This window comes from Anser anser (assembly GCF_964211835.1).
Source record: "Anser anser genome assembly, chromosome: 3".
NCBI classification, from domain to species: domain Eukaryota; kingdom Metazoa; phylum Chordata; class Aves; order Anseriformes; family Anatidae; genus Anser; species Anser anser.
In genome coordinates this window covers 112,721,927-112,736,533 of record NC_139722.1, presented here as the reverse complement: position 1 = coordinate 112,736,533, position 14,607 = coordinate 112,721,927, and the positions used below count along the sequence as shown (strand labels likewise).

The 14,607-nt window shown below is 48.6% G+C and overlaps 1 protein-coding gene across 27 annotated transcripts in view; it reads left to right on the top strand.

The window, feature by feature from the left end:
- RIN2 (Ras and Rab interactor 2) overlaps positions 1 to 7,309 on the top strand; it is a 349,998-nt gene extending 342,689 nt beyond the window's left edge. For 25 of the 27 annotated variants that reach the window (XM_083832276.1, XM_083832271.1, XM_083832253.1 and 22 more), the window contains 3 exons: positions 234 to 365; positions 2,250 to 2,413; positions 5,412 to 7,309. In XM_083832276.1, coding sequence (XP_083688402.1) covers positions 234 to 365; positions 2,250 to 2,413; positions 5,412 to 5,723 — 608 coding nt within the window. In that variant the 3' untranslated portion in view covers positions 5,724 to 7,309. The other 2 variants (XM_083832274.1, XM_083832273.1) reach the window with 2 other exon arrangements.
- Positions 7,310 to 14,607: the final 7,298 nt, after the last annotated feature.

Sequence of the window (14,607 nt, the reverse complement as noted above, 5' to 3'; positions counted from 1 at the left end):
GGTTGGAAGAGACCTCCAAGATCACCTAGTCTAACCTCTGACCTAACACTAACAAGTCCTCAAGATGAGAGATGACATTCTCTTTGCCACATGTTGAGAACAGAAGGCTGTAGAGCAACATAAACTTGTTGGTCAGAAAAGGCGGCAAAACAATGCTTTGCTTTCAGACAACGAAACTGGTAAAAAAAAAAAAAAAAAATAAGTTGTCTATCTCTGTGCTCCTTTCACCCCAGGGAGGCTATATGGAGCTGATGACTTCTTGCCTGTGCTGACATACGTATTAGCCCAGTGTGACATGCTGGAGCTGGATACTGAGATTGAGTACATGATGGAATTGCTGGACCCATCTTTGCTGCATGGAGAAGGTAATGTTCTTATTTATTTTTATTAGAATTGGGCAAAGAACTAGGGAAGGGGGACTTTCTATCACAGTGTAGCTGCTGTTACCTTGTTCATGTAGAAGTACTTTCAAGGGGAGTGCTAAAGCCAGTGGTGCCGATAGCTTAACAAGAGAACATCCTAATTCTTTCCATCTTACAGTAAGAGTTGGTTTGCTTGAGGTGTATAGGCTTCAGTGATCAGGGAAGCTACCGGTATATACTCCTTTATGAGGGAATATCTTGGTTCATGACTTGGCAAGCAAACACAAGCACTGTGCAGATGCCAAATGTGTTTATCCTTCAATGCCTGAAAATATCCTGAGGGGTAATATCCTATAGGGCTGCAGCATTCAGTTTAGTTGTGACACATAATGGGGCTTGGCTTTGGTGCTTTGTGGAGAGCTTTTTCTTGGAGAGCTCTGAGCCAGGGCAGCACTTTTGAGAACACATCCCCTTTGGTGGTCTTCGCTTCTTCCCAATAGTCATTTCTCACAAAGCATTTTTATGAGCCCTAGGAATATATTTACTAAGGTTACTAAGGTACTCTTGACTTGTGGCTGAAATCCAGTATCCCTGCTACCTTTCAGCTTTGTGGAATTGCTGTATTCTCTTATACGTTGGTATGTATGAAAGAGCCTTGCCAGGATTCCTCCCATCAATGAGGACCATCAGCTCTTCCTAGTGCATCGTCTAGGAGTGTTTGCATGGAAAATACTTGAGATGCGAAACTGGAGATCGTGAACACGCTTACAGTTATCAAACTATTGAGTCATGGTGTTTTTAATTCAGCAAAAGAAGTCCAGCTGTTGTTTGGCCCTGTCTTCAGCACCAGCTGAACTATGCTGTGCAGGAAAAATTGTTTAGTGCTTTGGGGTTTTGCAGTTCAAATGTAATGCGTTGTCCAGTTTGGCTCATAGGTCTTGTATGTGTTTGTGTATAAACTCTGTTGCAAAGCTAAAGGCCAAGAGAATGCTGTTCTGATATGCTGAAAATTGCATACAGTATGAGCAGAGCATAGAGTATGTCTTTGAATCACTCCATCAGTAGACTGTCCTGATTCATAGTTGTACTCTCCCATGCAAATAATTAAAAATTAAAACAAATGAGAGGCATGTCTTTTGTTTCCAGTGGTTGTTGAGGACTGTTATCTTGTGCTGAGACTGTTTCCTTTGTGACCTGCAGCTTCTTTTGTATGTCAGCAACTCCATCTTGTCTTTAAATGTATTCTCTACTCCTGTAATGACAGTGATGTATGTAAGGAGGACTGCAGACATCACCTGCTGAACTAGATGGACATTATGGGGAATGCAAAAAGGTGAAAAAAACAGAGTTGTCTTTTTAAAAATGAGCACACTCTGGGATGTTTCCAGAGTGTGAGTCTAAATCTGTCATTACTTCATTGCCACTAAACATAATTGCTTTTGTGTTCCTGAACAGTGGTAGACTGACTTCCATTTCATTTAAACAGTTACGTTTACTGCATCAATTCTCAAAGCTTGGGAAGGGAGTAAATGTTTGGAAATTGTTGAGGAGAAAACTCTTGTTCCAGCTTTGTAAAAATGTTCAGGAATAAAGGAGCATCTTACACGAGTCACATAAGTAACCAGCTATCCCCAGTGCTACTGGACCCAGAGTTAGATATTACTGTACCGCTTGATAATATGGAGTGCGTGTAACTACTACTGCATCTCTTAACATACCATGCAATAGGTAGCAGGAGAATTAGCTGTTTATAAGCATAAATATTTTGACAGTTGAATACAGCAACCATCAAATACATAACAATTGTATATAGAAACTGTGACCAGTAAGAACTAGTGCTGTGGTTTTGACCACTCTGAGAACTTACTCCCTTGCTGTCCTTCACAGGAGGCTATTACTTGACAAGCGCTTATGGAGCACTTTCACTGATCAAGAATTTTCAGGAAGAGCAAGCTGCCAGACTGCTAAGTTCCGAAGCCAGAGATACTCTTCGGCAATGGCACAAAAGGAGGACAACTAACAGGACGATACCTTCCGTTGACGATTTTCAGGTAGAGCCCAGGGCTTAAGAACTAAAACAAACACAACCAGAAATTGTTTTGTTGAAAATGTCTATTTGAGAGGTATGTTTCATTATGATTGTCTTGGGGGTATGATGTCAGTGAAGTGAAGCGGCGCTGAGAATAGGGGCTGGCAAACTTTCCGCAGTTCTGAAGTCTTTGTACTTTATAACAGAGTTCAATTATGATGTCTGAAGAAAGTGCTAAATATGCATTTCCCACCCTCCCTTCCATTTAAGTCACTCAGAGCATGGACAAACTGAATCCTATCTTTGATTTAGTTTTTTTGTGTGCTCTACTGCTGAAAAAAACAAATCATGTCTCCAGTGATATAAATCGGTACAGCTCCCCAGTGACTAATGGTGGCATACAGCAGGTGGCAGAGAGGAGAGGTGGGAGAATAGTTGCCTACAGTTTTGAAGTTAATGCAAAGAGTAGTGTTCTATAATGTGAATGTTTTCATGTGTGTTTGTTTTTTCCCCACCATTTCTTGCTGCTCTTTTCAGAGTAGGGCAGTAACTTCAACTGAAGAATGACAAAAGTCGAGACTATTTCATCTTTAAAAAACAGGCCTGTATGTCTTTCACATAAAACCATAGGATGCCAGTGACTGGCTGTTCAGATGCATCAGTTTGTGGACTGAAACAGGGAAGATGTTGGAATCAAGAAGGAAGGATTTACTACTCTTTCACTTGTTAATAGTTCACAGCACAAAGTTTGAGGAGAAGTTAATGACAACCTTCAGTTAGTTTTGATGTAGTTAAGAGCTTGAGAAACGAAGGTGTGGGGGTCATCAGAAGATCATGAAACCTTCCGAATGAAGCTTCCTCTGCTTTATCCATGTCCACCCGAAGGACTGCACAGCAACACTGAACGAGAAAGTTCTGGGAGAAGAAGCAGTCTTGTGCAATTCTCCTCTTAGGAAGACAGCCAATTAACAAACACCAAACTCTACAATCAGTGCTCAAACCTAGTCCATCTTATCAGGATACATATTATATTGTGCTTACTTGTGTTTAGGTGGAGTCTCAAGCTACTTAAATCTGATGTTCTTTCTTGCAAAAACACTGCACCATTCATAGGAAAATTCATCCTCTTGTATCTCTGCTGGATGGCTAAATCATGGAAGATTCTTTTGACAGGATCTTGTTCTGTCTGACCTCTTCCTCATCAAATCAACTTCAGACAAGCTGAAGTGCAGCTGGGTGCCATGCTGGAACTGGAAGGGTGCAGGGGATGGGGGAAGAGCTGGCATGGAGTGTGTACACTGCTGCTTGTTCTGTTGTCCCTTTCAAAAGAGTCTCTTCTGCCTGCTTAGAATGCCAGTTTTCCATCTTTTTTCTCAGTGCCCTATAGTCCTTGAAATAAAGCACCTTCCTTGTGACAAACCTGTAACACAAATTCAGCTATACTAATTTGTCTTACATCAAACCAGGATGCACCTACTGATCTGTGATGGTCTCACAGCCTTGTAGCTTTTGAGCCTCTGAACACCTTCATCCTCTGTCCTTCAAAGGGATGGAAAAGTCAAAATCCCATATGTTGATGATGATTAGACACAACTTTCTTATACTACAAAAATAATTTTGATACTTACTATATGACTTATGAGTATTTGTGCAACCATCAGCTTCTCCTTGAAGCAATTCTGCCTGCCTGAAAGCACATGCATCTAAAAATGCACCTTCTGTGTGTTAATTGCACTAGAAATTAGAACTGTGGTATACTTGACCTTATTTAGGGCTGCTTATATTTTTTACTTCAGGTTGGATAACAAAAATAGACTAGTTTTGCCCAGGTGTGCTCAGTCCCAGTGGTTTAAAAGCTCTTGCAATGCTTCAGTGTTTCAGTCTACAAGCTATCAAAAAAAAAAATATCTTTAATAAAGACAGGAATGCTCTTTGGAACTGAGGTAATCTTAATTTATTTAGCATACAGACACAGGTACCAGCTCACTCAGTAAACAAATCTTTCTCGCTTTTCCCAGTCTACTTTTGAGTCTTCAATTCCAGTTTTTGTTGAAACACACCAAAACAAAGAAAAAGCAACAACAAGAAAAAAAGCATTCAGCAGCAGGCTGCTTTGCTCATGTGTCTGATTTTTTTTCTAGTAGTTGCTTTTCATATTTCTTTACAAATGCTTTTTGTAAGGTAGAACTGCATTTCCTCTTGAAGCAAATTTAGAATATAACGCTGTTATCAGAACTGTGGGCGTATGTTCAATCTCAATAGAGAAAAAAGATCCAGCTTTTGCCTCAAGATTATATAAATTTACTCAAATGTGGCAGAGTAAATGTTCTTTCTGTGGCATCCCTATGTCTTGTTTAAAAAAAAAAAAAAGAAAAAATGCCACCACACAAAATTTGTTGCATCATACTCAGACATGTGACTTGATAGTTACTGGTTAACTCAATGAAAATGACATAAATGAGGCTGGATTACTACCTTTTGCATGCTACAGCATGAGAGCACAAACAGATGTTTATCATGCGGTAACTTGTGGGTCAACACCCTTGTTTTCTTAAAATTAGCTTTTTTTTTTCCCCTTCTCACTAACATTGTGTGAAGCTTCTGTTTTCTAGTACTGACCTAGCAGTGGCAGCAACAATGTCTCTCGGGCATGCTGCATCAGATGTTTATTTTGCTTTTCAGAATTTTGTTTCCTATTAAAGCTTAACGTGAAGTCCTATTAAAACTGCCAGAGCTTTCCATCTGGCTTTAAAAGCTGTATCTGTTTACTCTTAGTTGCAGGACTAGAATGCAAACCAAGGAAAAAGAGGGATGTTGACTTCCTGGGTTTCGATTATGCCCACCACAGATTTGTCAGTTTCACCACCAACATAGCAATTCATGGGGTTGGCAGAATTTACAGGAACCACTGGTGTGTGTTTCATAATTAGATATTTGGTGTTCATTGCTGACTGGAGTTTTCAGAGTTCTTGTTTGTCAGTTTTATTTTATTTTCCAATGTCTGTTTTCTTACTCTACAGAACTACCTTCGAGTTGCATTCCAGGAAGTTAACAGTGGATGTACAGGAAAGACCTTACTAGTAAGGCCATATATCACTACAGAAGATGTATGTCAGCTTTGTGCTGAGAAGTTTAAAGTGGACAATCCAAAAGAATATAGTCTGTTTCTTTTCATTGATGACACCTGGCAGCAACTGACAGAAGATACCTACCCTCAAAAAATTAAGGCTGAGTTGCATAGCCGTCCACAACCCCAGGTCTTTCACTTTGTCTACAAACGCATTAACAGTGATCCTTATGGTGCCATTTTTCAGAACAACTCTGCTTCTTAAAATCAGTAATTTGCAGTTTAATTTCTGTTGCTTAACTGTTGAAAACATCTTTGTTGGCTGCTTGCCTTAGGATCTAAAACAGTCTATGCAGGTTTTAAACCATCAATGCCTAGTAAAATACATGCAGACACATCTAGTGTTGCTTGCAAAAAAAAAAAAACAAAAACACACCTGCAAACATGTAAACCATGCATATGGCCAGTTGTGCAGGATATTCAACCAGCGTGTTTGAGTAAATGGTCCATAAAGCTGAATTTCTTGTACCACAGACTCTCTTGAAATGAAACATACTATACTCTGGCCTTCTGCAATTTTTTTTGTTGTAGTGAGCCAAAACCTATTTTCTTACACTCATCCTTTAGCCAAATGTCACTTTGATTTAACTATATGTATGCTAGACATATACTTCAGTAAACTGTCTGCTGTATGCTCAGTTACACCAGCATGAGTTAAACAAGACTGTCCGATGCAGGGCATCAATTAATTCATAATTACCTGGATGATTGCATCCTTTTCTAATTTTTTTTATTACAGAAAAGCTTCTTGTTATATATATATATATATATATTTCCTAGAAATTTTATAGCAGTTGCAGGTAAACTGTCAGGGTTGGTTTTTAAAATATTTTTTTAACTATAAAGTATTATATAATTATGCATGTGATTTTTAACACTTAATATACAAGAATAAATCTCTTGCTGGTTTTAGAGCATTGCATTAAAAGTCTCTTTGGTTTCTCTTCTTTTCCTGTTACAGGAGAGTTTTTATGAAATTTCTATTATGTATAAGATTGTAACATTGGCACTGGTGATTTCAGTGCCTTTATATGAACTTGATGTACTGTTTCCTGGTTTATTGTTTATATGTGTTGTGTAAGATAGAACTAGGTGTATGGAACAGGAAGTTGAAAGAAAAGGATGTAGGGAAGGGGCAGAGAAAGAATTTAGAGAACCTGTTTTAGGATTAAAACATGTTTGTCTGCTGGTTCAGGCTCCTTGCAGAAAATAAGCAAAGGAGGTTGGTAAGGAACTTCTATGTAAACATTATTGTAGAGGGATTTGACGGAACCTATCCCAGATACTATTTGTGTTGGCGGAAGATTAGATGTATTAATAAGGTGAATGAGAACGCTAACCATTTTGTATAGTCTGTCAGCACCATCAAAACGTGCTTTGGACTGAAGAGTGTGTGGTAGCATTTCATGATTCTAAGTTACTGAGTAGATGATGTATGAAATCAGAGTCCTACGTATACAAAGATAAAATGGTATTTAATATGTGTATTCTGTACACTTGTACAAGATAGATGGTGCTGTGCTGTGGGTCAGGTTGACCTACTTAAGTCAGGTATGGCTGCTCTTTTTAGAGGGATGCAGGGTTCTCTCCAAATCCAGCGTGAGCAGCAAAATGTAAGGCAGATGACTGCAGAAATACATCATGAGCAGTGTGTATTGTACATATAAAGATCTGTAGCATTTTTAATGTTAGTTTGCTGTGTATTTGAAACCCCTAGTAACTGTTTGTATTGCATTTTGTAAAAGGTAAATGGTGAGTTTTGCACGTAATACATTGTAATACTGAATATAATTTTGGATGTTGTGTGCTGTGATTTTTTTCATTTTGTTTAGAAATGGTTTACACTTTTGGATGTGAATGTTTGTGTATCAGTAGATGTTGTGGTTTAACCCGGCTGGCAGCTAAACACCACACAGCCGTTTGCTCACCCTCCCCCCTCCCTCTCTGGGATGGGGGAGAGAAACTGGAAAGTGAAGCCGGTGAGTTGAGATAAAGACAGTTTATTAAGACAGGAATATAATAATAACAATAATAATAATAATAGTGATAATGATAATAGTATTAATAATAATAATGTGTAAGAAAACAAGTGGAAAAACAATGGAATTGCTCACCACCCGCTGACCGATGCCCAGCCTATCCCCGAGCAGCCGGCCCCCCCACCCCGGCCAGCCACCCCTATATATTGTTTAGCATGACGTCAGATGGTATGGAATACCCCTTTGGCCAGTTTGGGTCAGCTGTCCTGGGTCTGTCCCCTCCCAGCTCCTGCTGCACCCCCAGCCTGCTCGCTGGCAGGACAGAGCGAGAAGCCGAAAAGTCCTTGGCCTGGTGTAAACACTGCTCTGCAACAATTAAAACATCAGCATGTTATCAGCGCTCTTCTCATCCTAATTCAAAACATAGCACCCTACCAGCTACTATGAGGAAAAATTAACTCTGTCCTAGCTGGAACCAGGACAGTAGACCATACTGTTTCTATTTTACTTATCTTTTACTGCTCGGCCTACTTTAAAATCTTTGCAAAGGAAGGATGCAATAAGTAAAGATGATGCTACATAAAATAGTTTGTGGGAAGCTGAATGCTTGAAGTAATTTAAGACCAAAGCAGAAAAATGATTGTGTTGTTAGATAGCAGCAGTTGTACTCCCAAGGCTAGACATCAATTCATTGGTGGTTCTTTTTTTTTTTAGTACAGTATTAACTACTATCACGGTTTTGTTAACTATTTAAGCAGCATAATAATGTGTAGATGAAAAGTCTTGAAGTTGATGCTTCTTAGATTGAGCCAGTCATTCTAGTGTGCTGACTGTTTAGTCAGCAGGCGAAGTGTGCAGACAGCTTGACTGCTGAACCACTCACTGCAAAGTTAAGTCTGACATTCAGTGCTAAAGAAAATTATACTATCTCCATATGATGACAGCTCTCTTAGGGGAAGGAAGGATGGGGGCAGAGGTGGAAAGTACTGAGAAACTCAGAATTTCAGGTGTGAAACTAAGGAAAGGAAAGAGTGCAAAAAGGGAAACACGTGCCCAAACCACCTCAGGATGATTCTACTGTCTAATCTTATGCAATTGTGTCTTTTGAAAAGTAGAATGCTTTATTCCCTTTGCTGTGCAAAACGATTCTCGCTTCTCATAATGCCAGGAAACAGATGATACCAAAACTCGGGAAGGAATTTGGACTTGTAAAAATAAGTTACTCCACCTCCTCTCACAGTTAGATATTCTAAAAGAGAAACAAGAAAAAGCTTTTAAATGGGGTGGTCACTCAGTGCTGTCATAGAGAAGTAATAAAAAAGGCATAAGGAAATAAAGCTGGAGGTAATAAATCCCTAAATCTTGCTAGTAAGAGGCTTAACATAAAAGTAGAGGTTATATGAGGGTATGAGTTGTGAATTCACAAAAAGTATATATTGAAAAATGACAACATGCCATCTGCAGTAGATTAAGTCAAATCTGTTGTTTCTCTGTGCTGTTTTTCTTGTTTGTAATCCTAAAAGCAGTCATCTTCCACTCTCAGCCTTCCATGCCCGTTGTTGCAGTGTCACAAGGCAGGTCAGGGGGAGCAGACTACTTCTACTGTACCAGAAACACGAGTGCACAAAGCCTGTGGTGGGTAAAGTGCTGGGTGTTAGCACAGAAATTATTGTGCTGTGCTGACAGCTCTTCCACAACATGTGTGGATAAGGGAAAACATCCCCCAGGAGTGCTTCCATGGAGAAGGCAGTGGAGGTTGCTTGAGAGCTGCTGCCAGCTGAAGCTGCTGCCACAGTGGTCGTGACAGGGGGGCAAAGCGCTGGGGCCCTGGCTGCCCCTGCCCCAAGCGCCCTGGGGCTCGGGCTGTGCAAGCAGGCCTTCACACGAAGCCCACTGAGCCGCTGCTCCCTTGCTCCCTTGCCCGGGGTCCAGCCCTCGGGCTCCCAGAGCGCAGCCAGCAGGAGGCTGCTCTGCCTCTGCAGCCCCGCTGCCAGCGGCCGCCCACGAGGAAGCCGCGGGATGAGGCGGAGCTGCAGCCACGGAGGGGCCAGGGGCTGAGGGGCGTCGAGGGGCGGATGCACCCCAACGGCGCCGTTACGCTTCGGGTCTCCCGTGGGCCCGGGATGCGGGCCGTCACCTGCTGGCGTAAGAAGCGGTACGGCGGGCGGAGCAGTGCTACGCATGCGCAGTTGCGCCGCGTCGCCCCTCTGCCGCCACCTGCTGGCGATAACTTGATACTGCAGGCGGAGCGGCTGGGGGGAGTTTCCTATCCGCCACGTTTGTTTCCGCGGCGTGGCGCGGAAAATATGTAGTTTTTCACATTGCCACTCAGCTTCCTAGCCGGGAGCGGCACGTTTCTCAGGGCAGTTACTTCCTCCTCGAGACAACGTGGGGTGCATTTTTCCGCTGTTTTCATTTGTGGTTTTCCGTGCGGTTCCCCCTGCTTCCGTTATTGAGAAAACGGTTTGGGAAGCCGTGCCTGCCGTCCTCGCGACGAGCGTGGTAGCGCCCTCTGCCGCCACCTGCTGGCGAGAAAGCGGTACTGCAGGCTGACGCGGCGCTGCGCATGCGTGGTATCGCTAGCGTCGCCGGCATTCGCTTTGGTGCCCCTGCCCGCGCGTGCACCTGTGTGTTCTCCTGCGGGGGGGGAGGGGGGGGGGGGGCAGCTCAACTTCCGGATCCTTACCGAGGAGGAAGCCTGGGAGAAGGCGACCGAAAAGCGCCTGGGTCCGGTGTTCGCGGTTAGATCCGGAATGGGAGCTCCGGGGTCAGCTCTGGGGTCCAGGTTTCAGGTCTGGGGTTCGAGTCCGCGGTTTTGGGTCTGGGTTTTGGGTCCAGGGTTAGTTGCGGTGTAAGCTCTGTGCTCGGAGTCAGCTCTGAGTTCAGGGCTTTGGACCAGATCTAGGGTCCAGAGCTCGGGTCCAGGGCTCCTGGTCACCTCTGGGTCAAGTCTGGGTCTGGGGTTGAGGGGCTGGGGCTTGGGGTTAGGTCTCAGGGTCGAGGGTCAGGGTTGAGGGTCTGGCCTCAAGGGTCCAGGGTTGGGGCTTGGGTTTTAATTTGGTTCCAGAGTCTGTTCCGGGGGTCGAGAGTTGGGGTCAGCTCCAGGGTTCGGGGTCAGCTTGGGGTTCGGGGGCTCAGTCATCTCCGGTCTCAGTGCTTGGGGTTGTTTCCGGGGTCCAGGGCTTGGATCTGGAGCTTGGGGTTAACTCCGGAGGGGGGGGGCTCTGGGGTCAATGGTCTGGAGTCAGCCCCTGGGTTCGGGGATTGGGTCCAGGGCTCGGGGTCAAGTGTCTGGGTTTGAGGGTCCGGGGTCGAGGGCTGGTGCTCGGGGTTGGGGCTCGGGGTTGGGTCTAAGTCCAGGGCTTGGGGTCAAGTCTGGGTCCAGGGTTCGGGCCTGGGTCTGGGTCCGGAGCTCAGGCCTATGTCTGGGTATGGGCATTGGGCCCAGTTCCGGGTATGGGGGTTGGGGTTGTGTCTAGGTCTGGGGCTCAGGCTCGCATCCACGTCTGGGTCTCGGCGTCGAGGGTCTGGGGTTGAGGGTCTGGGTTTGGGGCTCAGGGTTGTGGCTCGGGCTTAGCTCTGGGTCTGAGGGTTGGGAGTTTGGGTTCATTACAGGGGTCAGGGATTGGGGTCAGCTCTGGGGTTAGGGTCACCTCGGGAGTGGGGACTCAGTGTCGGAAATTGTGGTCATTGCTTGGGGTCAGGTTTCGGGGTCAGCTCTGGGGTCCAGGGCTCCTGTCCGGGCCTCAGGATACCTCTGGGTCTGGGTCGAGTGTCTGGACTTGAGAGTCCGGGGTCAATGGTCTGGGCCTGGGGCTCAGGTGGGGCTCAGGGCTGCGGTTTGGGATTGGGGCTCGGAGTCAAGGGTCTGGGCTTGAGGGTCTGGGGTTGGGACTCGGGGTTAGTTCCGGGTACGGGGTCAGTTCCTGGGGTGGGGGGGTCAGTGTCTGTTCTGGAGTTCGGGGGTCAGGGCCAGCTCCGGGTTTAGGGTCGGGTCCAGTTCCAGGGCTCTCGTCTAGGTCCGGGTCTGGCGCTCAGGGTCGGGGTCTCCAGGGTTGAAGGTCTGGGTTTGGGGTTCAGGGTTGGGGCTTGGGCTTAGCTGCAGTTCCGGGGTCAGTTCCGGGGGATGGGGGTTGGGGTCAGCTCCGGGTGCGGGGCTCTGGGTCATGTCCAGGTCCGGGTGCGAGGGTCCAGGGGAGAGGGTCTGGGCTTGAGGGTCCAGAATTGGGGCGTGGGGTTGTTTCTGGTTCTGGGGGTCGGAGGTCGGGGTCAGCTCCAGGGTCGGGGCTCCAGGTCAGCTCTGGGGTTGACTCCGGGTCAGGGGTTGGGGCTTGGGGCTGGGGCTCTTTGTTGGGTCTCAGGGTCTTGGGGTCCAGGGTTGAGGGTCTGGGATTGGGGCTCAGGGTTAGTTCTGGTTCCGGGGTTAGTTCTGGTTCCGGGGTCTGTTCCAGAGGTTGGGGATCGGGGTCAGCTCTGGGGTCTGGGTCAACCCCTGGGGTGGGGGCTCTGGGCTGGGACTCGGGGTTGGGGCTCAGGGTCGCCCCTGGGTTGTGTGCTCGGGGTCAAGGAACTGGGTTTGGGGGTTGGGGGTCGAGGTCGGGTCCAGGTCTGGGGCTCAGAATCATGTCTAGGGTAGGGGCTCCAGGGTCGTTTCCTAGATCCAGGTCCAGAGCTCGGGCCCATGTACAGGTATCTGGCTCAGTTCTGGGTCTGGGGGTCAGGTCCAGGTCCAGGTCCAGGTCCAGGGCTCGGGCTTGAGTCGAGGTCCAGGACTCAGGGCCGGGGGCTCCGGCATCGGGTCTGGGTTGGGGTCTTCAGGGTCAAGAGTCTGGAGTCGAGGGTCCATGGTTGGAGCTCCGTGGTCGAAGGTCTGGAGTCGGATCTCCGGTGTTGAGGTTCTGGGGTCGAGGGTCTGTGTTTGGGGCTTGGGCTTGGGGCTTGGGGTTAGCTCCAGGTATGGGGTCAGTTCCAGGGGTCGGGGGTTGGGGTCTGTTCCGGGGGTTGGGGGTCGAGGTCAGCTCTGGGCTCAGGGTTGGGTCTGGGGTTTGGGTCTGAGGTTAGCTCTGGGTTCGGGGGTCAGGGATCGGGGTTAGCTCGGGGGTTCGGGTCCGGGGTTCAGGTCCAGGGTTCGGGTTCGGGGTTAGTTGTGGGGTTAGCTCCACAGTCAGGGCTTGCTCTGGGGTCGGGGCTCAGAGTCAGGGCTTGGGGTCAGCTCTGGGGTCCGGGTTTCAGATCTGGGGTTTGTGTCTGGGGTTCAGGTCTGGATTTCAAGTCCAGGATTTGGGTCCGGGGCTAGGGTTTGGGGCTAGGGTTCGGGTCTAGGTCTGGGTTTGGGGCTAGGAAATTAACTCCAGGATTCAGGTGCGGGGTTAGCTCCAGGGTCAGGGCTCGCTCTAGGGTCGGGGCTCAGGATTGGGACTTGGGGTCAGGGCTCGGGGTTGGGTCTTGGGGTTAGCTCTGGGTCCAGAGTCCATTCTGGGGGTCAGGGCTCGGGGTCAGCTCCAGGGTCGAGGGTCCAGGGTTGGGGCTTGGAGTTGCGGCTTGGGGTTGGGGCTCGGGGCTGGGGCTCAGGGTCAGGGGCAGCTCTGGAGTTGGGGGCTTGGGGTCGGGGGCTCGAAGTCAGATCAGGGCTCGGGGGTTGCAGTCAGCTCCACGGTCCAGGATCAGGTCTGGGGTCGGGGGCTGGGGCTTGGGGGCTTGGAGTTGGGGGCTCAGGTCCGGGGCTCGGAGTCACCTCTGGGTCTGGGTCTTGGGGTGAAGGTTCCAGGGTCAAGGGTTCGGGGTTGAGAGTCTGGGGTTGGGGCTCGGGACTGGGGCTTGGGGTCGGGTCCGGGTCTAGAGATCAGGCCCATGTCTGGGTACGGGTATTGGGCCCAGTTTCGGGTCCAGGGCTTGGGCTCAGATCTGGGTCTGGGTCCAGGTCTTGGGCTCGGGGTGTGGGGTCCATTACAGGGTTCAGGGGTTGAAGTCAGCTCTGGGGTGGGGGATCATGTCCAGGTCCAGAGCTCAGGCCCAGGTCCGTGTCCGGGGCTCGGGTCTATGGCTCAGGCTTGTGTCTGGGACCCCAGAGCTGACTCCGAGCCCCCCCACCCCTGGAATGGACCCCAGACATGGAGAAAACCCCATGACAACAACCCCGAGCCCCAGCCCTGGACCCTTGACCATGGACCCTAGATCCTGGACACTCGACACCGGAAAACCCACCCCAAGCCCCCAGCCCCCGGAACAGACCCCAACGCCCAATGCTTGGAACAGACCTTGGACACAGAGCTAAACCTGAGCCCCAACCCAGAGCCCAGACCCTTGACCCCGGACCCTCAACTCTAGAGCCCCGGCCCCAGATCCTCAACCCCAGAGCCCCAAACCCTCAACATGGGACGCTCATCCCCGGAGCCCTAAAACTGGACTCAACCCTGGAGGCCCCAATCCTGAGCCCTGGACCCAGACCCTGAGGCCCGAACCCGAGCCCCGATCCCAAAGCTGACCCTGACCCAGGAGCTGACCCTGCCCCCGGAACCCTGGAACATACCCGACCTGGAGCTAACGCTGAGCCCGAACCCCAGACCCTCAACCCTGGAGCCCCCGAGCCTAGACCCTTGACCCTAGAGCCCCAAATCCAAACCCTTGACATGGGATTCTCTTCCCCAGAGCTCCTGACCTGGACTCAAACCCCAACCCAAGCCCCGGATCTGGACCTGACCCTGAAACCCAGACCTGGACCCAATCCCGACTCTCAACACCGGACCCAAACCTGAGCCCCAAGACTGGACCCTTGACACTAGAGACCCAACCCCAGACCCTTGACACAGGACCGATGTCCCCAGAGCCCCCAACCTGGACCAGACCCCAGAGACCCTGACCACAAGTCCCGGAACGGGTCCCGGACCTAAGCCCCGGACCCGAATTCAACCCGGACCTGAGCCCAAGCCCCAGGAGCCTGAGCCCAAGCTCCAGACCTGGATAAGGAGCCAGAGTTGACCCCAACCCTTGACCCCCAGAACGGACACCAACCCCCAATCCCTGGAACAGACCCCAGACCTGGGCTGACCCTGGACCCTTGACTCCAGAGCCCCCATTCTGGAACCAACCCCAGACCCCAGAGATGACCCC